Source organism: Pseudonaja textilis, chromosome 5, assembly GCF_049901715.1.
Source record: "Pseudonaja textilis isolate UNSWEBS1 chromosome 5, rPseTex1.2, whole genome shotgun sequence".
Lineage (NCBI taxonomy): Eukaryota > Metazoa > Chordata > Lepidosauria > Squamata > Elapidae > Pseudonaja > Pseudonaja textilis.
In genome coordinates this window covers 66,627,783-66,651,994 of record NC_141994.1, presented here as the reverse complement: position 1 = coordinate 66,651,994, position 24,212 = coordinate 66,627,783, and the positions used below count along the sequence as shown (strand labels likewise).

The 24,212-nt window shown below is 42.1% G+C and overlaps 1 protein-coding gene across 8 annotated transcripts in view; it reads right to left on the bottom strand.

The window, feature by feature from the left end:
* Window positions 1–24,212, bottom strand: part of SOX5 (SRY-box transcription factor 5) — a 1,005,438-nt gene that overhangs the window by 374,705 nt on the left and 606,521 nt on the right. For all 8 annotated transcript variants that reach the window (XM_087935225.1, XM_087935226.1, XM_087935221.1 and 5 more), the window contains one exon: window positions 23,356–23,566. In XM_087935225.1, the coding sequence (XP_087791351.1) occupies window positions 23,356–23,566 (211 nt within the window). The remainder of the gene's footprint in view (window positions 1–23,355; window positions 23,567–24,212) is intronic.

The window sequence follows — 24,212 nt, the reverse complement described above, 5'->3', positions numbered from 1 at the left end:
AATATCACCTCCGTCCACCTCTTTTTTTTCAAGAGGCAACTGGACTTTCTGGTTTTTAAGACATTTCACTTCTCATCCAAGAAGCTATGAGCACCTTCAAAAGGCACCTTTGGGGCTCCTGGACTAAAGCTACGATGTTCATAGTAGGGATATCCTTCAGCTATGATCAACTGGGATGTCATCCAGTCATAACTTACTGAGTTGAAGTTTCCATCAGGCCGGATGGCACAGAAAGTAGGGAAAGAGGAACACTTCTCAAGGTCTGTTAGTCCTCCACTTGCAACCATTTGTTTAGTGGCCATTCGAAATGACAACGTCCCTGAAAAAAGTGACCTATGACCAGTTTTCACACATATGATTCCCAGGTTCACACAATGAAAATTGGGGGGCAGGGGGCCTTGTCAACTGGAAAGTATTTACGATGGTTGCTCAATCCCGGGATCCCGGGATCTCCATCTGTAATCTCTCCAGACAGTTCCTGACAAGCAAAGTCAACAGGGGAAGCCAGATTCACATTGACTGCATGATTTACTTAACAACTGCAATGACTCGCTTAATAACTAGGGGAAAAAATCATAAAATGGGGCAAAACAACTGCCTTGCTTAACGATGGAAATTTGGGGCTCAGCCGTGGTGGTAAGTTGAGTGTAACCTGTACAGAATTAAGGCTAATAGTTAGATCTAGTTTTAATCTGGTGACTGCAGGCTGAAGTTTCTTTCAAGTGGTTGTTGGTTGGTTTTCCCCATTCCATAAGCAGGATTTTGTTGGCCCTGAGCAGCATCCAACAAGCATCCTCAATTTCCCCCCACCACAAACTAATTAATACGGATTCCACCCAGCCAATGGGAACATGCTAAAATCAGCCTATATCCCATCCCCTCCTTGTTCTCTCTAGTTCCTTGTTTTGCTTTTTGAAGCAAGAAGAAAGTCCTACAAATTTTTAAAACTTCAACAAGGAAGGAAGGAAGGAAGGAAGGAAGGAAGGAAGGAAGGAAGGAAGGAAGGAAGGAAGGAGGGAGGGAGGGGATGGAAGGAGAGAGGGGAGGGGAAGAAGGGAGGGAAATGAAGAAAAAGAGAGAGAAAGAGAGAGAAAGAAAAAGAAAAAGAAAAGGCAGGGAGGGAGGGAGGAAAGAGGGAGAGAGGGAAAGAAAGAGGGAGAGAGAAAGAAAAAAGGAAGGAAGGAAATAGAGGGAGGAAAAGAGAGAGAAAAAGAGAGAAAGAAAGAAAAAAAGAAGGAAGGAAGGAAGGAAGGAAGGAAGGAAGGAAGGAAGGAAGGAAGGAAGGAAGGAAGGAAGGAAGGAAGGAAGGAAGGAAGGAAGGAAAAGAAATTCAGAAGAAGCTATTTTGGTTCATATGCCATCAAAACAACAAAAGCTGTATTTTTGCTTTTTATGGACCTCATGATCCAGCAGACTGTAGTGCTAGAAGGAGTTGCCAAAATATGCAATCTAGGATTCTCCAGATGTTGTATTTGTCTCACTAAACTGAAGCCAGAAAGATAAATGAGCAGGATTTATTATTATATTTGTATAATTTCAGGATTTATTATTACATTTGTATAATGTCAAGATGGGCGGAGGGATGGGAAGACAAATCAATAGATATGCCTTCTGCGATGTAGTACAGCCCCTTTATCCTACCTAGCTTTCATATTCATATAATCTACATTCTAGTACAGAGCTGATGATGTTACCTAGTTGGGTAACGAAACGTCTGCAAGAAAACAACCGGGCTCAAAGAGCACTAAGAACCCCTCATTTCAGTCCTGAGCTATAAATATTCTCCTTTATTCTGCATTCATCCAGGTGCTGGAAACTTCTTATAGGAGATACTCAGGGGTGGGCTGCTGAGGGTTTGCAGGGGTTTGGGAGACCCCCTAGCTAAGATTCTGTGCAGTTCAGAGAATTCCCCCCCCCCCAAAAAAAAAAAATCCCACTCCTGGTTGGCCTTGCCCATCCCACCCTGCCCCACCCCTCCCAGGATCCCCATGCAGACCATTTTGGATGCAGGTAAGTGCAGGGCATGCAGAGGCTCGGGGAAGGTGTAAAACTGGGCCTCCCGGAAGTTTAGGAAGGCTGGAAATGGGCCTGTTTCTGGCTTCCAGAGAACCTCCGGAGCCCGAGGGTCAACTCATAAAATATTTTTTCTGGTCTTTTAGAGTTGCCAACAGAAAGGGAAGGGGCAGCAGTGTAGCAGCTTGCAAAACTGAAGCTGCAATCCATGAATGTTTTCACAGATAGTTTCCAGGCAACCGAAGTTTCTGCCGGGCAAAATTCTAACTCGAGAGTATGATTGACGACTCTTGGCTATGGATGTGTCCCATTGGAGAATATGAATTATGATACACCCAGGGGGTGGGGGGGAAACCAGGGATAAGAATGACAATGAATGATGCATCTCAAGAGTCGGCTACACCCAGGCAGCACCGGCATGTTTACTCCTAATAAATATTCTTTAAGCTTTGAAAATCTGGCTAGAGCAGTGGTGGGATTCAATTTTTTTTTTTTACTACTGCTTCTGTGGGCGTGGCTTGGTGGGCGTGGCAGGGGAAGGATACTGTAAAATCTCCAGTCAGAGGTGGTTCTCCGATCTACTCAAAATTTCCACTACCGGTTCTCCAGAACTGGTCAGAACCTGCTGAATACCCACCTCTGGGCTATAGGCTCATGATTTAAATGGGGGTAACTACCAGAGCCCTGACACCGGAGAGGCTGTTTTTGGCCTTTCAGGAGGCTCGAAGAAATCCTCCAGAACCCAAGGAGGGTAAAAATGCCCCCCCAACCCCACCATGGTGCAGAAGGCCGAGTAGGCCACACCCGCCATGGCCATGCCCACCCAGCAACAGGTCAGGGAACCCCTTGCTAAAATATTTGAAGCCCACCCTTTGGAGGTATTTGACTTCAGATAACCAACTCAGAGCGTTAATCTGAATCAGTGCAAAATTCAAAGATGCAAAAAGTAAAAATGGCCTTAGGTGGCTGCTCTTAGGGACAATTGCCTACCCTGAAGAAAATCTGAGTTGGTTTTACAGAAGGAAAAGACATATCTGAACTTCAGCGGACTCCGGATGATCCCCTGGCTTAATGGAAGAGCACATGCTTTGCATCCTAGTGATAAACGTGACTCCTTAGATCTCCTGTCAGAGGAGTTCATCTTAAATGGATGGGGGGAAAAAAATGCTGCTTGTCAGAAATCCTAGAGAACCGCAGCCCGTCAAATAGACAGGACAAGAGTTAGATCAAGATGTCCCTGCCAGATTCTTTCTAATGCCCCCATTAATTTTGAATTAATGCTGGATCATCTTAAAGGAGGCTTTGAGCTTCTGGGTGAAGGGGACACACTTGTACTGAGCTGTCCAAAATCCAAAGAAGAAATTAATGTTAATCTGAAGAAGTTGGTGTTGCTAGAAAAAAAATTATCTCGTCTCTACATTTCTAGGCTTCCGCGCATTAAAGAAACAATATGCTCATTTATCTCCTCTGAGAGTCCTCCATGAGTTTTGAAGATGAAATTGTTTAAATGAAGTTGACTGCTCTGTTCAGTTGAACAGGAGGAATTGGTAAGCAAGAGGGAATTGTTCACCCGTGGAAGCCTTGTCTGTGGAGATTCTCCGCCATCCAATTCATAGTCGTCTCAGAGGTGCTTTTTCAAAAGGCAACTGGACATTTTTTTCTTTCTTTCTTTTTTTTCCCTTGAGGAAGAAGAACGAAATGTTTCGCTTCTCACCCAAGAAGCTTCATCAGTTGTGATGAAGAAACACACACACACACACACAAACGCACACACACAACTGATGAAACCTCTTGGATGAGAATTGAAATGTTTTGTTCTTAGACTTAAAGGTAAAAGCTTCAGGTTTCCCTCGCACATACGCGCTACTCGTTCCCGTCTCTAGGGGGCAGCGCTCATCTCCGTTACAAAGCCAAAGAAACATTTCCGTGGTCATGTGGCTGGCATGACTAAACGCGGAAGGCGCACGGAATGCTGTTCCCTTCCCACCAAAGTGGTCCCTATTTTTCGACTTGCATTTTTTTTTTCTCGTGCTTTTGAACTGCGAGGTAGGCAGAAGCCTTTGACAAGTAGCGGGAGCTCACCCTGTTACGCAGCACTAGGGACTCAAACTGCCGAACTGCTGACCTTCCTGATTGACAAGCTGAGCGTCTTAGCCACTGAGCCACCTAATTGTCCCGAATTGTCATTTTAAATGTATACTAATTGGCATCCATTACAATGAAATTTCGTTGCATACAGTTCTCAAAGAGTTCACCACCTCCAAATATACACTACACAAACAAAAATAAAATAAATACACTACACAGACAACATAAATAAATAAATAACAAAATTAGGCATATAGCCATATCTTTTATATGACACTTCTTCCTCAAGGAAAAAAAAAAAACCATCCAACTGCCTTTTGAAAAAGCACCTTTGAGATTGTGAAAGCCTTGTTCCCACAAAGGATCACTGAAGCCAGGTAGTCCTCAACATACAACACTTCGTTTAGTGACCGTTTGAAGTTATGACATGGAAAAAAGTGGCTTATGACCATTTTTCACACTTATGACTGTTGCAGCATTTTACCTGGTTACGTGATCAAAATTCAGATGTTTGGCAACTGACTCATATTTATAACAGTTGCAACGTCCCGGGGTCATGTGATTCCCTTTTGTGACCTTCTGTCAAGCAAAGCCAGTGGATTCACTTAACAACTGTCTTACTAGCTTAGCAACTGCAGAGATTCACTTAACAACCCTGGCAAGAGAGGTTGTAAAACGGGGCAAAGCTCAGTTAACAAATATCTCATTGAGCAACAGAAAGTTTGGGCTCAAATGTGGTCATAAGTTGAGGACAACCTAGGAATTGGTTCACCATAAAGATTTAATCTCAGGTAACTGGAATGTGTGAATATGTCATCAAAGGCAAAACATTGTGTGTATCAGTTCCTAGTTACTACAAACTTGGTACTTTCCAAGGGGTCAAATCAAACATAGTGGTTTAAGAGAACCTCACTCAGTGACCACAAACCACTTAGATTTGTCTGATGAAGATGTTATAAAGCTTTGATTCCTTCACCCTTTCAAGTAATGAATAGAAGAGCTCAAGAAGTCCAAACAGAAGGAAAATGAAGTCTACTCCCATTTTTGTTCTTACATCCAAAGTCACCCCCTCCCCCCTTATTGCTTATGATCTGAGGAAAGATCAGTTATTGAAATATTCAGGGAATTATCATTCTCTGATGATCATCTTCCCATTTTTGACAAGGTTAATTCCTTCCTTCCTTCTTTTTACAAATAACTCAAAGTGGAGAACATAATATAATGCTAATTCTTCCTCCTATTTTCCCTACAATAATAACCCGATGAAATGATTTGGGCTGCCAGAGAGTGATTGGCTGTTTTGATGCCTAAGGCAGGACTAGAACTCCCATCCTGGTGATTACCCCACAATCACCCAGCTGGCTTTCATGCCTAAGGCAGGACTAGAACTCACTGTCTCCTAGTGATTACCCCAAAGTCAACCAGCCAGCTTTCATGCCTAAGGCAGGACTAGAACTCACTGTCTCCTAGTGATTACCCCAAAGTCACCCAGCTAGTTTGCCTGACTTTCTAGCCCTGATGCCTTAACCACTAGACCAAAAGTTGGTACTTGGGGTGCAAACAGCCAGCGAAGAAAGAACTCACTGTTAGTAATTAACCACTAAGGACAGAGAACAGGAAATGCTAACCAACCTTTCCAAATGGAAGGGAAAGAAAATCAAATTGTGAGCTCCTCATTCCCAAACCATCCCCAGATAGTGAGTAACCAAATGCCTCAAAGCCAAGCATGAGATCCGAAGGTTGTTGTTGTTTGAGTGTGTGCATGTGGGAACCTGCCTTTGTCGCTCATTTAAAACAAACAAAAATCCCTACAGGATGTGAACCATTTGCCCTTAGGTTAACACAGGGGTGGGATCTTACCAGCATAACAACCGGTTCGCTTCGTGCGCATGCACACCAAACACGCATGTGCACTACTTACAAATTATCAAATCTGGCAAGCATTCGCCTGCTCCAGCTGATGAGCGGCACTCAGCTGTGCCATGCAAAGCAGCTGAGGAGAAAACAGATGAACAGAAGATCATTGCAGTGAACCGGTTTGGTGTCAACTGCTCTTCGGAGCTACCGGTTCTACAAAACCGGGCTGAACCGGTAGAATCCCATCCCTGAGTTAACAGTGACGTCTGTGCTGGCTTGAGCATGTCATGAGGCTGGCTGATGGTCGGATTCCGAAAGACTTCCTGGACGGAGAATTAGTGCAGGGAAAGTGCCCTAGAGAGGGAGACCACAGCTGCAATATAAGGTTACCTGCAAGAGGGACCTAAAGGTCTTGGGAATGGACATCAACAGCTGGGAAACCTTGACCTGTGATCGTTCAGCTTGGAGGCTAAAGGCACAGCATGGCCCTCTCCAATTCGAAGAAGAGACCCTCGTTTGGCAGGCTGAGGCAAAGAGGCAGTCCCGGAACCAGCAAAATCCGGGGGCTGGACAGATGGTATATGTCCACAGTGTGGAAGGGATTGCCACTTTCGAATTGGCCTTTTTAGCCACACTGTTTTAGGATCTCTTTTCAGAGCACGATACCACTGTTTCTTGAGAGTGAAGGGTGCCAAGGAAGATTAAAAGTAGTTAGGCACTTAGGATAAAGGAGCACAGCAGCCTAACTGGATCTGACCCATCTTCGGAGCCATTTGCATCGGATGACCCGCTGCAGCTTAATCAACTTCCAACAAGACGAGCCGAAGACTCATTGGAGCTCTTGGCCTTGACTTCTCACCGCTCACACTTGTTGGACTCTTAATTTCCTGAAGTCTGTTCCCTCCTCAAACTGGGAAGCTTGGAGAGAACCCGAGGAACCTCTCCAGCCCAAGCGTGCGGGACACAGGTGGTGAGGAAAATTTTGAAGGGCACCCTCCTCTCACTGGAGTGCTGTCCGTGCTGCCTCCATCCGCCTCTCCTATTAAGAGCGGAAGAGTCCAAGCACCCACCGCAGCTAAGCCAGGCAGGGCTTCTTAATTAGGGCAAGCGCTTGATATCCACTTTGTCATGTCGAAGACAAACAGCTACCCAGGCCTAGGAGGTCTGATTAATTTTAATATGCACAGTCATGACAACTGCCTGAGGTGGAAGAAGGAAGAAGGAGAGGCTTGCGTCTGCAGGCGAGTGCCAAGCGAGAGACCTCGGATGAACATCAGCCAGATTAGAGAGTCCCTATTCACCGGGCTTCTCAATCTTTAAACAGGCAGGACAAGATACTGGGGGAATCAGGTGGCTGGCTCTTAATTCCTGCATAAACACCATCCTTTAAATGCCACAGAGAGGAGAGGAGGGGAGACGGGTACCATCTGCGGTATATATTGGTGCATTAATATGCTGGGTCAACAATGCTCGCAAGGCAACCTTGGAAGACACTCAAAGCAAAATGGGCCTACAGAGCTTGCCTTAGGGGCTGGGATTTTAGAAAAGGCAAAGGCCTTTAGGTGGAAAAGGCTGAGGAAGGGGTACTTTTTAGATATTTCCAATAGAATTTGAGAATTAATCCTGATTCTAAGATCTGGAACAGGAACTTCTATGTAAACAGAATCACACTAGGCATTGCTCTCCTGGCCAACCCATGTAATTTAGATCAGGCTTAAAGTTACCAAGGTTGGAGACCCCTGATTCAGACCACAGTAGATGATAAAGTGTGTTCACCTTTGTTACAGATCGTTACAATACTCAGTCCAATTTCAAAATTCCTCTGCAAACAATTCAGATTTCTAACGAAAGCACATTCGCCATATGAAGACGGAGTGAGATAGGTAGGGGAAAGTTTTTTCAGAAGAGGAAGCTCCACAAAATGGGGCTCATGGTCCCATCTATTGATAGGTAAGTCCCATCTATTACTACAAGGGTCTTCAAACTTGACGGCTTTAAGACTTGTGGACTTTAACTCCCAGAATTCCTCCTCCAGTCATGTTAGCTCAGGAATTCTGGGAATTGAAGTCCACAAGTCTTAAACTTGCCAAGTTTGAAGACCCTTGTATTACTGACATAATTTCAAAGGGAAGGTTGGAAAAATGTTTTCCCTCTTCTACAAGAGGTGGACTGAAGGGTTTCGCGTGTGTCATTGTGGCTTTGAGGCAGCCTTTGACTCCTGGCAACTGCTTAGACATGTCCCCGCAGTTTTCTTGGCAAGATTATGGAAACGGTTTGCCGTTGTCTGCTTCCTAGGGCTGAGAAAGAGACTGGCCCAAGGTCATCCAGCTGGTTTTGTGTCTAAGAACTAGAACTCGTAAGCTCTTGGTTCTAACCTGATGTATTAAGCACTACACCAAACTGGTTTTCCCATTGAAGAATAGTATGCTGAATACTTTGAGCAAATATACAGTGCCAAAGGCTAATAGCAGGGGTGTCAAACTCAAGGCCCTGTGGGCCAGATCCAGCTCATGAGGTGCTTAAACCTGGCCCATGGGTCCACCTTGGAAACAGCAAGGGACCAGCTTCCAGTGCCTCTGCCAGCGAAAACGGAGCTTGGGAGGGCTCTGTTTTCGCTGGCAGAGGGTTGCAGGAGGCTGTCGCAGCTGGAAACAAAGCTCGGGAGCCCATTTTCGCTGGCAGAACACTCGGGCTGCAACAGGAGCCCACGACACAAGCGATGTCGAGCTGGCCATGCCCACCCCGGTCACACCCACCCCGTCCCCCTGAGATCAAACACAACCCTGATATGGCCCTCAATGAACTCAAGTTTGATACCCCTGCTAATAGCAATAACAATAACACTTATCTTCTACTCCACAATGCTTTACAGTTATTGTGGTTCGCCGGCAGCAGGCATGGATGGCTGAGGTCTCGGAGAGCAAGGACTCAGATGAGGGGCCTGCGTGTGAGGCAGGGATGGAGCCAGGACCATCAGGGAGTGGAGTGCTGCCTTCGGAGATTGTGGAGGATGCCAGCAGTGATGAAGAGGTCCCCGAGGAGCCTGTGCCCAGTGCACATACGCACAGGGCTGCTCGAAGGAAAGAGTAGTTGCAGCAGCACAGGTGACTCGGGAGTAAGGCTGCAAGGTAATGGCCCCTCCCTTAAGAGACAAAAGCCAGCTGAGAAACCGGAATTCTTTGCAGGAAGCAAAGAAGTTTTTGCACTCAAGCCTTGTAGACGTTCAGACTCTCTTAGTTGGTGTTTGGAGACTTTTTCTGTTTGAAATATTTCTTTCTTTTTTCCATTTTTTAAATTTCAATCTGCATATGCACAACAATACATTAATAGTGTAGCATCAATATATCATACATTTTAGTATAGGCAAAATTAATAATATCAATCATATCTTTCACATTAATTCATAATCCTTCAATGCTTATTTTCAACCTTTCAAAACTCTCTCCAAATGCCTACCACCATATCAGTTAAGCATACCTGGTAATTCCATTATTCAATTTTCCCTCTGCTTTTATTTTTTAAAATAAAAAAATATCATTTGGCAAGCAGTGTGGTTCCAGGTTTCACATCTCAATACAAATGTGACCATAATTACCTGTTCATTATATTTGTTTAGTTTCATAGTGCATCATCCTAATTATTGTTAAATATTAAGCTTATCTTATCCAATTCCAATTCATGTTATATTAATATATCCCCATATCTTATTTTACAATGTTATCTAAAATTCTCATCTCATTTCTGTTGTCATTTCTCATATTACTTTTTTCTGTCACATTTGTCATTTTATCAATCCTTATCTGTAAATATAATTGTCACCTCTGGTTAATAATTGGAGCTAACCACCTTCATTCTACCTTAATATCAATCTCCCTATCTAGTATATCACACACACACACACACGCAAATATATTTCTCAGATTCCACATTATATTTTCTCAAACACCTTATGAATCATCTATACATTACAAAATACTATTTTCAATATATTCTTATACATCACAACATATTACCTTGTGGAATCTCCTTCCTTATCCTTTTTTTTTTTACCCATTATCTCTCACTCTTTGGACAATGTACTTTATTTTCATCCTTGTTTGTTTCCTATTCCTCTTTGTTTTCTGGTCCTTTCTCTTAATTCCCTTTTTTCCCATTCTTATTACCCTCCATTTCTCATTCCAGTTATTAAACTTTTCTCTCTCCCTCTTTTGATTTTTCTTTCGCCCTTCCTTTTTCTGCTTTTTCCCTCTCCCTTTATCCATTTTCTGAACCATTTTCCCTTTTATCATCCCACCAGACCACAAATTTTTAATTCTAATTCCTTTCCCCCCATGCTTAAACAATTGTTGTTTGTTTTGTCCTTCAAATGTTGGCTTCTTCTTTATAGAACTCCCCCCACCCCTCTGGTTTATTTTGTTCTTGTGTATGCTGAGTCACCATTTTAATTTCTGTAGTACATAATTGCACATTTCAAGTTTAATTTTTAGCATGTCCCTTATATCTTGCAAATCCAATCTTGACTCTTATAAGTCCAATCTTATATCAACAAATGGTTTCTTCGTTATATCTTCTCCTTTTTCCTTTTCTTTCCTCTTCCTTAATAGTTAAAATCCTCTTCTTTAATAGATATATTCAATCCCAAAGTGCAGTATATTATTTGTGTGAAATATTTCTTGGCAACTTTATCTAGTGTTCTTGGAGCCTTGCACAACCTTGGCAAGGCTCATTCTTATCAGAGTTAATTAGTTTGAAACTGCTTTTAAACAGGAAGGAACAGAATTCATAAAGAATCATTAAAAGGTTTTGCTGTTACCTCCATTTGGTGTTTCCTTGGAACAAGGTTTGGGTCAGAATAGACTGAATCAACCTTGGGCTGATCAGGATTGAACTGTGGCAGCAGGCAGAGTTTGCCTGCATTCTAGTCATTGTACCACCAGAGTTATGCTAAGATAAATCCAATAGTCCACTTACCTGGCATCTACTTCTGAATGCCATCAAAGATATATCTTGGGATGTGAAGCTTGGACTACTATTCTACTGCCTGGAAGAACATAAGCATAATACTGCTTGCCTCTATTTCATGATTTTGATCTTCCACTTATCAGGGTATCAAAAGGAGACCTGAACTGATGAGAATTTGTCTCTTATTCAGAAGTATCAAGAGATTGTTAGTTCTTCTCTAAAGAAATAAATATGTGGATTACAGGTAATCCATGACTTACATCTGCAATTGGGACCAGAATTTTCATGGTAAATTGTTGCAGAGGCAGGCCTTAAATTTGCCAAGGTTGGACGCCCCTGTCTTAAAGCAGAGCCTACAAGTAAGTGATCCTTTGAGTACTGTGGAATTCTGGGAATTGAAGTCCACACATAAAGTTGCCAAGTTTGAAAAACAGTTTTATATACAATGCTCAAAGATCATGTAACACTCATATACATCAAGACAGATTTGGATAGCCTTATAAATAAATATCACAAAAAGTAGGGAGATTGACTCAGGATTTTTTTTTTACAATCACTATTAAATTAGTAGCAGGTGCTTTTAGCGGAGAGAATGCTTGAAAGGGGCAAGAAACTCCACATTTTGTTGGAAGGTGAAGCAGGCAAAATGTTAAAAGTATGCACTACTTGCTATAGCATTAGCATTCTTGATAACGATTTCTGCCTCCACAGCTCCCTTTCACGCAACCCTGTTTCACAAATTGCATTCTTCTTTAAAAAAAACCCAAACATCTCCCCTGCTCCAATTCTTCTATATCAAGTTGCATATTTGTGCAAATAATTCAGTATGGCAGGGTTTTTGAAAGACGTGCTGTGGGAGAAAGAGTGGCAGAATCTGGAGGTGGAGTTAAAAGAGGCAGCAGCCAAGAATCCCTATGTAGCCACAAGTCAACTAAGTCCCATCTCCCTTAAATTGCACTGACTTTTTTCCTAGCAGGTGCCAACCATTAATTGAGAAGAATCCTGTGCATAAGTTGTTTAGTAATGAATCGTTTTAATTGGATCTTCATTTGTGATCCTGGTCTTTCATGTCTGATAGGTGTGCCCATATATGGCATAGTGACATATATTACAAGATGCATCTTAGTGCGGAACACACACAGACACACACACTGAAGAGCATGTTTCCATAAAGCACCGAATGCAACCTTCCAGCAGTGGGCAGGTGGGTAGATTGTACGGACAATAAAACTTTAAAAGCTCTTAACTGCAAAGTACCCTTGCTTGCCCTTCAGTCAAAACACATTAGAAAGTCTTTCTAGTGTAGATGTTGTCAAAGACTCCGGTGAGGAAGCAAACAAACAGGACTCGAATCTTAGCCAATTAGACTATCCTAAGGCTTTTCCTCCGGTTCTGATCACTTATTTTTTTCCCTTCCTCCTTTTTTCCCTTCATCTCCTGTGTATCAAATGAGCTTTAGAAAGAAAAAGAAAAAAAAAGGAAAACAGAGAAGAGCGATCTCAAAGGCTGTTTGTTCTCTTGTCGTGTCCATTAATGATCTCCTTTGGAAGGCTGATGGTTTATGGGAGAAGTAGACCTCTTGATTCCCTAACACCCCACCACCAAAAAAAAGTGATCAAAAAGTTTGATTGGCATCGGGCATTACGTGCAGCACCCATTTCAGTGGACATGTGTCCTTATCCAACACAATTCTTTTAATGTATGATTCTTTTTCACCCTCAGGGAGTTTTTTTCCCTCTACAGAACAAGAATTTTAGGTATTCTGATTCTAAGTTGAAATAGACGACAAAGATAGATATCAAAATGGTTCACTCAGGGCCTTCACTGTTTTTTTCTCTCTCTCATCATAAAATAATTATATATCCACAGGTAGGTATTAAAGAGAAACAAATTGTTCTGGAATCCATATTCATTTCTCTCTGTACCACTGTTTCAAAGACTGCAGCTGTAATTTGGCATTTTGCTTCATGCTAGATTTGCAAATTGAGGAAAGAAAAGTTTCTGAAGTAGTAAGCGTTGCTCTTTTCCAGAAAAGAAAAACAAAACTTCTGGGGATCTTAAATGTATAATTATTGATGTTGATAAGGATCACATTCATTTCCTTTACTGAATTAATATCAAAGCTCTGATATTAATTTTGTTTCTTTCAAGAAAGTGCTTCAACATATACAGCAGGACTTCCCCTAATAGAATGATGCCATAAAATATATTTTGATATAAAATTTATACTCTTCTGTCCTCCTGTACTACTATACTATGGTGATTGGCCCAAAGTTACCCAGCCAGCTTTCATGCTAAAGTGGGACTAGACTTCACAGCTCCTGGTGATTGGCCCAGAATAAACTCAGCAGTCAGGGCTCCATTAGCCACCACCATTTAAATCATGAGTTTTTAGCCAGGTCTTTCAGACAGCTTAAAGAAGATTTATTAGGAGTGAACATGCCAGCGCTATCTGGGTGCAGCTGACTCTGAGACACATCATTCATGACCCTGGTTTTCCCCCACCCCCTGGGTGTATCATAATTCATTTTCTCCAATGGGACACATCCATAGCCAAGAGTCATCAATCATGCTCTCCAGTAATAATCTTGCGCACCAGAAGCTTCAGCCGCCTAGAAATTATCTATGAAAATATTTAAGGAATGCACTATTCCCTTTTTGCAGGCAACTCTAAAAAACCAGAGAAATATTTTTGAGTTGACATCAACTAGTTGTCGTACCTAAGGCGGAACTAGAATTCATAGTCTCCTGGCTTGTAGCCTGGTGCTTTAACCACTAGAGCAAACTGGTTAGTCACATGACCAGGCCAATTTTAGAACCTTTTTTCTGGCAGTTGTTAAGCAAATGCTGCAATTATTAAGCGAATCCAAACTGGTAGTAAGTTGAGGATTACCTTTAATCAAAAGATGAATTTTGGCTGCCATTTTTCTGAATCTGTCCCCTTCATCCCCCTTGGGTGGGTTGGTGACTTTGAGATCAGATTCAGATAATCAGAGCTGGAAGGGACCTTGTAGGTCATCTAGTCCAACCCCCCGACCCAAGCGGGAGACCCTACACCATTTTTGACAAATGGCAGTCCAATCTCTTCTTGAAAGCCTCAAGTGATGAAGCTCCCACAACTTCCGAGGGCAAGCTGTTCCATTGGTTGATTGTTCTCACTGTCAGAAAGTTTCTCCTTATTTCCAGGTTGAATCTCTCCTTGTTCAGTTTCCATCCATTATTCCTTGTCTGGCCTACAGGTGTCTTGGAAAATAGCTTGACCCTTTCTTCCTCTCTGTGGCAACCCCTCAAATATTGGAAGATTGCTATCATGTCTCCCCTGGTCCTTCTCTTCATTAGATTAGCCAGATCCAGTTCCTACAATCGCTCATTGTATGTTTTAACCTCCAGTCTCCTAATCATCCTGGTTGCTCTTCTCTGTACTCAACATCTTTTTCATAATGTGGTGACCAAAACTGGATGCAGTATTCTAGGTATGGTCTTACTAAGGCTTTATAGAGTGGTATTACTACTTCCCTTGATCTTGATTGATCAAGAAGAAGTAAATCTGAGAAGCCCTCATAATCAGTTTAGCTCCACAAACCCCCAGCCTTTCTCCTTTCCAAAGCACCCTTTCAAAGTAGCAACTGTTTCCTTCTCCCCTCCCAAAGGAGGGTGAATTTTTAATTAGTCTTTTTCCACAAAAGGGAGGGGGGAATAGGCCAAAACATCTTACAATGTCAATAGCCCCCATAGCATATATTTTTTTCAAAAAAAAATAAAAAATTTAGGTCCTCTTTACCCCAAAAGCACATGTACCACTTGTGTCTTCCTAGGTGCAATCTTTTCGTTTTCTTTACTTTTTCCAACTTCCTTTATTATCGAACTGTGAGGAGGTGGGAGGAGGTAGGATAAAATCTGCCTCCTCATTTTCTATTCTTTCTTTCTTTTTTTTTTAACTCAATGGGGAGAGAGCCAATATATGAATATGGCACCCTTGTAATGATTTAATTCGAGCTTAATGAAATTTTCATTGCAACCTGCTGTTCATTTTAATGGCCTTTGAAAAACAATAGAACAATGGCTGCAGGGAAGGGAAGATTTTCAACGGCACGCATTTGTTTAAAAGCCCCAATGTTCTCTGACTTTCTCCCTGCTCCCCAACAACTGTACATATGAATGCAAACCTCTTTCCCTCATCTTTTCACAAAGCTGGAAGCCTTTTGTTTGTGCCCTTATATTTGTTTTCATTTTAGTGGAGCTGAGATAATGCATAAGCTCTGTTACCGTTCTTACATTGAACTGCAACCTTTGCTTAATGGAGTTGCTGGCGTGTGGATGGCTTCCCACTCAACACTGTTTTTGCAAACATGCCCCCATCCTTGCCAATGTCTCTTCCTCATTATCTCCTCCTCCATCAACTCTAGAACTTGGGCTTCATCTTCAGAAGCATCAAAATTAGGAACCCTCTTCGTGGCCAAGTTGGTATCTCTGGATAAATACAAACAAGAAGTTTTCCATCTTCTTCATGTGTCCTTTTTGGGAGTGGGAAGGGAGATAGAGAAAGTTGAGACAAATGTCCATTAAACAAAGCTATGGTCCCACCAACTCCTGATTAAAAGGGCGGGAAGTTCGTTTGCAATCAAGGCACCGATGCATTTGGATATATGAATGGGAAGACTGAATTTGCAGGTCCGACAATTAAAGCTTCTACAGAAAATAAGAAAATGAAATTCTGCACACCCAATGTTTTCTCAAATAGCCACATGACATCTAAGACATGGCTTCATTTAAGTTCTACTTTCTTTGGCAACTTGAGCAAGACATAAAAACCCGTGGTTCCTGGGTGTTTGAGTTGTACCCAAATCTTTAAAATCTCTGACCAGAGGAAATTTCATACCTCTTGTGATGACCCTGAGTATCACACAAATGTAACAAAATCCAAAACGTAAATAAATGTCCTTTAATACCTCCGAGTTGGCCCCACTGTTCAATAATTCTCAGTTGGAGATAAAACATACTCAAAAATAGTCTTCAAAAAAAAACAATACAGTCCGAATTTAATGAGCAGATAGAGGTGAAAATAAAAACCAAACAAACTACAATGATGAAATTTCCGGAATAGGAGTAGTATTTACCAAATTCAAGGAGCGAAGCCCCATTTGTGGAATGCAGGCAGCACGCAAAAACAAGCCTCCTCTGGTCTACATAAAAACTTCTCTCCGTGGAGCTGGCCCCTGTCACCCAAAAAGTTGGGAGCCGTTGATTTAAAACATCTATACTATGGCAATAACTAAGAGATGGTTCACATCTGGTCCAGCTCAGCTATCCTTGCCCATCATTCTATTTATTATCATTTATATACAGCAGGTGTCTTCAAACTTGACAGCTTTAAGACTTGTGGACTTCAACTCCCAGAATTCCTCCTTCAATCATGTTAGCTCAGGAATTCTGGAAGTCCACAAGTCTTAAACTTGCCAAGTTTGAAGACCCTTCATATACAGTGTAATGTTATATATAAATATCTGATATATCTGATATACTGTATATATGATCACAAGGGCTGTGGATAAACAATATGTGCAGCTCCCTGCATTCAGATTCTTAAAAAGTAGAAGAAAAGTACACTGTAGATAGAGAAGAAGAAATTGATATAATGAGAACACATAAGATTTTTAAAAAATAAAAATAAATAAATCAAGCAATTAGTTACTATCAGAGCATCCCTTTTGAAAGAGCATCTCTTTTATGACACAATGGTTTGGAAGATGGACTCTAGAGAAAGGCAATTTATAATCTCTTAAGATGCCTGCAGGCCCAAATGCGTCTTATTGTAGCTCCTGAGCTTTCCCACTGTTTTGCTGCAATTCAGCAACACACCACTGAGATATGGGGGCACAATTTCCCACTGATTTGCACCTGGAAATGAAAAGAAGGGGTAGAGGGATAGGATTGCTCAAGCTTACGAATTACACAATTAAAGCGGGGTACAAGTAATCCTTCATGTACAAACATAATTGAGCCCAGAATTTAAGTCACAGGTTGTGGCAGTTGTCAGTCAAAGTGTCATATTGACTGGATTTGAAGTTACCTTTCTTTTTTTTTAACAATGGTCATTAAGAAAACGCCATGGTGGTTAAGTAAATCCTTTTTCCCCAATAGGTATCCCCCCTTCCCCCGAAACCAGAACTAAATGCCAGAGATTGGCAAAAACATGGCAAATTGCGGTCACATAAGGTGAGCCAGTTGCCAAACAACCAAAATGTGATCCCGGCTTCATTTGCCCAATATCCAAACCTTGGTGACTGTCTTAACCCACTTTTTCCATTCATAGAATACACTGGATCCTATGCTAACCAAAAGATTTAAGTTTCATACAGTTCACACAGCCACAGATACACAACCAAGCCAGTTCAGGATAAAGACGACAACCACAACCGACCAACACATTCTATGTTAAGTCTCAACCAGTGGTGGCATTCAAATTGGTTTACCACCGGTTCAGTGGGCGTGGCTTGGTGGGTGTGCTTTGTGCACACAGAGGTTTTCCTCCTGACCTTCTCCTGCACTCTCCCTGTCTCTTCAACAGCTGATGCATGACAAGCCATTGTGCCGCGTGATGCATCTGAGCGTCAAAAACAGGTAATAAAGGTCAGTATGGAGCCAGGGCGAGTGGATGGGCCCAGCAGTTGATCGTCGGAGTGAACCAGATCACTCCCAGATGATCTTCAGAGCTACTGGTTCGGGCAAACCGGGCCGAGCCAATAGAATCCCACCTCTGGTCTTAACTCTATTTAACAATACTGTGTGAACACGGCTGTCATAAATCTTCGTAGTAGCATGAGGAATAACTGTCTCTAAAGGAACACTAGTTAGAATAGAATAGAACAGAACAGAAATGAAGAGAATCAGAAATGAAGAGAATCGAATCAGAAATGAATAGAATAAATCAGAAATGAATAGAATAAATCAGAAATGAATGGAATAGGATAGGATAGGATAGGATAGGATAGGATAGGATAGGATAGGATAGGATAGGATAGGATAGGATAGGACAGGACAGAATAGAATTCTTTATTGGCTAAGTATGGTTGGACACACAAAGAATTTGTCTTTGGTTCATGAACTAAACAAGATTGAAAGAAAGTGAATATTAGCATAGGTATTCCCCTCCCCCACAAAATATTTCTACTCTTCTATCCCCCAAATCATTATTTTCAGCCTGGCATTTAATGGCTGGATATCAAAGCTCTGGCCAAGTTGAATTGGAACATGTACAGGAAATCTCTCTTGCATGTGTTTCCTTTTATTAACCTGTAGTTAAAAGGGACCCCTATGATACCGAGGAGCTGCCTAGGCAGATTCATCGCAGGAGACATTATGAAAGCTAAGCACAGTTTGAGATCTCTTTCCATCCCTTTGGAAGACAAGCAAGCGTCCTTCTTCAAATGCTACCCATCTTTGTTTTGCAGGAGAACAAAGGTTCAGATTTTCATTTTAAAAAAATATTTATGAATAGGCTGCGATGGAGAAATGGTGGCAGTCAGAATGCAACTTAATAGAATAACCGAATTGGAAGGGACCTTGGAAGACTGTTAGTCTAACCCCCTGCTCAAACAAGACACCCTATATCTTTTCAGACAAATGGCTGTCCAGTCTCTTCTTAAAAGCTTCCAGTGGTGGAGCACCTACCACTTCTGAAGGCAAGCTGCTCCACTGGTCCACTGGTCTTACTGTCAGAGTTCTCCTTATTTCTAGGTGGTTTCTCTCCTTAGTTGGTTTCCATCCATTGCTTATAATTATTACCTTCATTGTCAGAGTACAACATGCATACAGTGAGATTGGCTGAGCCTCCCTTTGTGCACCCACACCTATACACAACTCACAGTGAGGACAGAAGTCCCTAACCCAGTCGCCAATCCTAATATGCTATGCAACCTTGTTGCACAATGCACTGGTCTGTCGTATTTGACATGAAGTTATTTTCCGTTCAGAAGTCTGATAGTCCACCGGTAGAAACTGTTCTTCACCTTGTTGATGCGGCTGGCTATGCTTCTTGATCTCCTACCCGATGGTAGGAGAGTGAAGAAGTGCTGACCGGGATGTGAGTCATCCCTGAGGATTTTCCTCGCTCTGCTAAGGCAGCGAGCCCTAGCGAGGTCATCTAATGGTATCAGGGAACAGCCCATGACGTTTTGTGCTGTGCTCACCACCCTCTGTAGTGTCTTCCTATCTATGGCTGTCAAGCCAACATATCACACCGTAATGCAATATGTGGGGACACTTTCTATTGTGGAGGTCATCCGTTGTCGTTCCACTTCGTGTCCTACCCTCAGTGCTGTGGAGAATAGGTTGACCCCCTTTTCTTTGTGGCAGCCCCTTAGATATTGGATCATTGCTATTTTGTTATCCTAGTCCTTCTTTTGGTTTTTCTTGCCTAAGTGTTTTCTCAACACTGATTTCTTTTTGATAGAGAGGGAGGCCCAGTCTTCCAGTCTGTCAAGAGCCATCTGGATCTTGAGCCTATCTTCTGGAGAGTTGGCTATGCCTGCCAGCTGCAAATTCGATGAGTTCCCCCATCTATTTCCTCAATCAAAATCTAATCCATGGAGCCAGCTAAGGCCCAAAGGCGATTCATTTGAATCCTCCTCTCTTTAAAACAAGTTCCATTATGAAGAGCAAGATTTCTTTCCTTGTCCATCTGAACAACATTAACAACCAACAGGATGTGGGCAGGAAGGAATCTCCACTGCTCCAATCACCATGGTGATTAGTTTTCACTGAACAAATTTAGATGGTCCACACAGCTGACAGCTACAGTTGGATACTGGCCAAACCCTACAAGGGATGAAGCTGGACTGGTGTTTGCAATGGTGTGAAGAATTCTGAAGTATTTCAGGGTCTATTTTTAGTGAATTCACCATCCATCATTTATTGTAATGGCACAACGGTGTCTCTAAACTCTTTTTTTTTTTTTTTTTACCACTGCTGTGCCATAAAATGCTGGCTTCTCTGAAAACGCCTACCTTTTGTGCCGATATCTACAAAATGAAGGAAGGGAATGAGGAATCAGTGCAAACATTTTCTATTCTAGTGTATGGAGGTAAAGTGAAGAGAGGGAAATTACAAGGAAAAACAAGGATTGTTCGATGCAGAACCAAGCCAAACACTGTCCACTGAACCAAATACAACCCCCCCGCTTTTTAAAGTGTACAGATCAGTGGTGGGATTCAAATGTTTTTACTACTGATTCTGTGGATGTGGATGTGGCTAGGTGGGCGAGGCCATGTGATTGGGTGGGCATGGCTTTTTTGCAGCAACCTCCCCTCCATTTTGGGGGCCTTCTGGGCCTCAGGAAAGCCTCCTGGGGGGTGTTTTTGCTCCCAGGAAGCTTCCCTTGTGCCCAGGAAGGCAAAAACGGAAGTGCCCCCGCTCCATTTTTTGCCTTCCTGGGCCTCAGGAAAGCCTCCTGGGCAAAGCAGGAAAGCCTTCCCCCTCCTGGGGAATCCCAGCACAGCTGATCATAGGAACAGCTGATTGTTGGAAAGGAAAAAAAATACCTTAAGAAGTGACTGGGCAGCAATGTCAGGCATGCGCGCAATGTTGTGCATGCATGATAAAGACTGACTGGGCAGAGGGGTGACCGGGTCGGGGGCGTGGCCAGCCAGAAATTACTACTGGCTTGGTGACCCACACGAAATCCTTGCTGCCGGTTCACTTGAACCGGTGAGAACCGTCTGATTACCACCACTGGTATAGATAGTCCTCAACTTACAACCACAATTGAGCCCAACATTTATGTTGCTAAGTGAGAAATTTGTTCAGTGAATTTGGCCTCATTGTACTACTTTTCTGAGTGCATTCATTAAGCGAATCACCGAAGTTCTTAAACTAGAAGTATGACTGTTAAGTGAATCTGGTTTTCCCGTTGACTTTGCTTGTCAGAGGGTTACAAAAGGAGATCACATGACTCTGGGACATTGCAACCGTCATAAATGTGAGTCAGTTGTCAACCATCCGAATGTAAACCAGGTGACCATGGAGATGCTGCAAAGGTCATAAATTGAAAAATCCTGTGAGCTAGGGTTGAAGTTTGGTCGGAGAGTGACCGGCCCAAAGTCACGTAATGAGCTTTCTTGGATTTCCTCAAATTTAATCTACCACTTTAAGTAGTGCACCACACTGAATCTTAATTTAGGGCAGCAAAAGCATTAATCAAAGATCTGAACAGAATTGTGAACCCCAAATCTTGCTCCAATAATGCTGCTAATTTCAGTGGCCTACTTTCCCAACGTTTTGAGAAAGGGAGACCCACAGCCACAAAGGAACTGCAGAACAATATTCTTAATGAGTTAAAAAAATATACATATAACAGCAAAACTATTTCCACTTCCCAGAAGTGAGGAAAATCTTTATCCTACTCATATGAGAGACAAGGTTCATCCACTCTGCTCCTACCACCCCAAATGTTAAATGCAGTTCCACCCATCAAAATAATACCCAGCTCTATTCTAGCATTTCAACATTTTGGACATCCTGAAGGGGAAGCATTTTATTAGTTCTTAGAGGGAAGGATATGAAGTTCCTGGAATCAAAAAATAGCAGGGAAAGAACACTCCAAATGCCCAAACCTGATTAGCAGTTAAAACCTTCCTACTAGGTCACCCTTCTTCTGGATTCAACATCACCGCACTTCATTCTAAGGAATATCTCCAGAGTACATTTGCTTCGGGCAGTTCTTTGATGGAGAGAGAAACCCCTATTACATTTTGCTTTGGCAAAAGGGCAAATAATATCTATTAATTTAGGATAGTTTTAAATTGCTAATCTACTCTAAGACATGCATGGGGATGGCCAGCATTAAGGGTAGAGTTCACTTCCCAATGAAGCTGCTTGGCGACTGTCAGTGCAATATATCTTCAGAGGTCTATTTGGCTAATCTTTTATATCGCAAGAAGAGCATGGATCAGAGGTGGTATTCAGCAGATTCTGACCAGTTCTGGAGAACTTGCAGCAGAAATTTTGAGTAGTTTGAAGAACGGGCAAATGCCACCTCTGACTGGCCCTGCCGCCAAATATTATCTGCCTCCTGAGTCCCAGCTGATCAGCTGGGTCTTTTTTGGTTGCTCTGCACAGGAGAACAGAGCTGGAAAGCAGGTTAGTGTGGTGGGGAGGGAATGGGGATTTTGCAGTATCCTTCCCCTGCCGCGCCCACCAAGCCACGCCCACAGAACCGGTAGTAAAATTTCTGAATCCCGCCACTGACATGGATGCTTCACCTTACATAATAAGCATAAGTATCACGAAGTATTTTAATATCATAAGGAATGGTGGGAGTAATGTATAAAGACTACAGATAAGATTTGTTTTGATGCAAGATTTGAAAGGCAAATTTAAAAGGCATTTGAGTGTCTTCCAAATGTTTGGGATGACAGAGCTTACAAATTCTTAAGTCGGACCATGTTGGCTGTGGCTGATGGAAGCTGATTCCCCAAATCTCCGGAAGGCATCTTGTTATCTCCCTCTGTTTCAGATTATGGGTTAATTTGCATATCAATTAAATAATGGTTTGGTGTTATAAGAATGAGCTGCAGAAAACCTTCCATCTCTACTTCCTCTTCTGGTTCAGACAAGAAAATTTTCTTTGAAAAAATTTCAATTAAATCTCAGTCTATTGTGATATCGAAACACGGACCAAATAGGGTCACCTTTCATGCTTTCATTGAAGCACCTCAGGTTTAAACCACAGAAATTAAGCGGGTTTAATTCAGCCAACGGTCACCATTATTTATGGTTTGGAGAACTCATTCTGCTTCAGTTAATCAATAATGGAAACTGAAACTTAGCTATCTTTCTACGACTATGCAGAAGGAAGGAAGAGAAAGGAGAAACATGCTCCCAAGACTCACAACAACTTCTGATTGTCACTGTAACATATACAATATGTTCAACAATCCTTATATTATTGAATTCCCATCATTTATAGGGCCTATAGCGAAGGAAATTGCTGGTCATGAGCTTTCTGGTCATATTTCAAGTTGAGTTGAGACTGTGGGAGATAAAAGGAAAGAAAGAGAGAAGGGAAAAATGGACTTTTGCCCAAAACTAAGGGAACCTTGGCAGAATCTGATAGGCACAAGTGTTCTCAGAAGCTAAGCATGCCCGGAACTGAGGAAGAAAATATCTCCTTGCACAGGAAACAATTTCAGAACCATTTGTAGCCTGATCTCCACAATCAGTAGAAGAAAGATGCCAACTACAGAATGCCTGGCACACACTGTAGGAAAAACAGGAAGTTTTTGTCCATCTACACCCTGGATGGCTGTATATTATCAATCGCGGTGTCCTCTTTATGTGTAATATATGAAGGGAAAAACCACAGGCATAAGCAGACTCATTTTCCTGAACGTAGGGAGTCCAGTTGATCAGAGTAGCAAAGTCAACATTTCTCCTTACCTTCAGGCTCATTCTTGATCATCTCCTCCATCTTCCTCTGTTTGAGAGTGTCCACCACATCTGCTAGGCTTCCTTTACGCCGTTCAGGAGTTCCCAGTGCCGTGCTGGAAAATGATTCTCCACTTTGACGCCCACCTTCGTCGGCCTTCGAGGGGGAGGTAGATGAGTTGTGTGGGGCAAATGAAGACATCACTTTATTGCTATCAACTTCCTGGAAGGGAAAAGAAGGTCATATGTAGCAACCCTTAGAAACATACAAAACACATTTGCATGTACATTGACAAAAAAGAAAAAGAAGGAAGACCTGTCCTTGGTTTGGTTAATTATTATTTGTATATAAATGAACATTTACTTCAAGGAACCAGTTGGGATGATGGGATGGGTGAAGGGGAAAACAAAGGCTTTCTAGCAACAATAAAACAAGATTACAGGATCAAATGAGAAAAAAAATTGGGAAAAGAAACATTTATATGTATAGCATGTAGGTGTCTGTGTGTATGTCTCTGTGTGTTTATAGACACAAACACAAAGAGAAATGAGTTCTCCAAATGAGAACTTGTTGATGTTCACTAGTTTTCCAATAATAAGCTTATGGATTACCTTTAATTGTTTGCTTCTCTACAGTGTTTAATGGTCAACCTTAACAGATTTTTTTTTCCTTTTCGCTGAATAATAATCTATATCCAGTTTGTTTTCTTTTCTTTTAAGCAGAGCTTAGTATCAGGATAATGGTTCTTGAAAATGAAACACTCAGATGCTAAATGCCCAGTTCTGTTTTGGTGTCTTCAAAACTTTTCCCATCTCAACATAGCCAGGCCATGCGCACACATGCAAACACTCACACACAAACGCACACA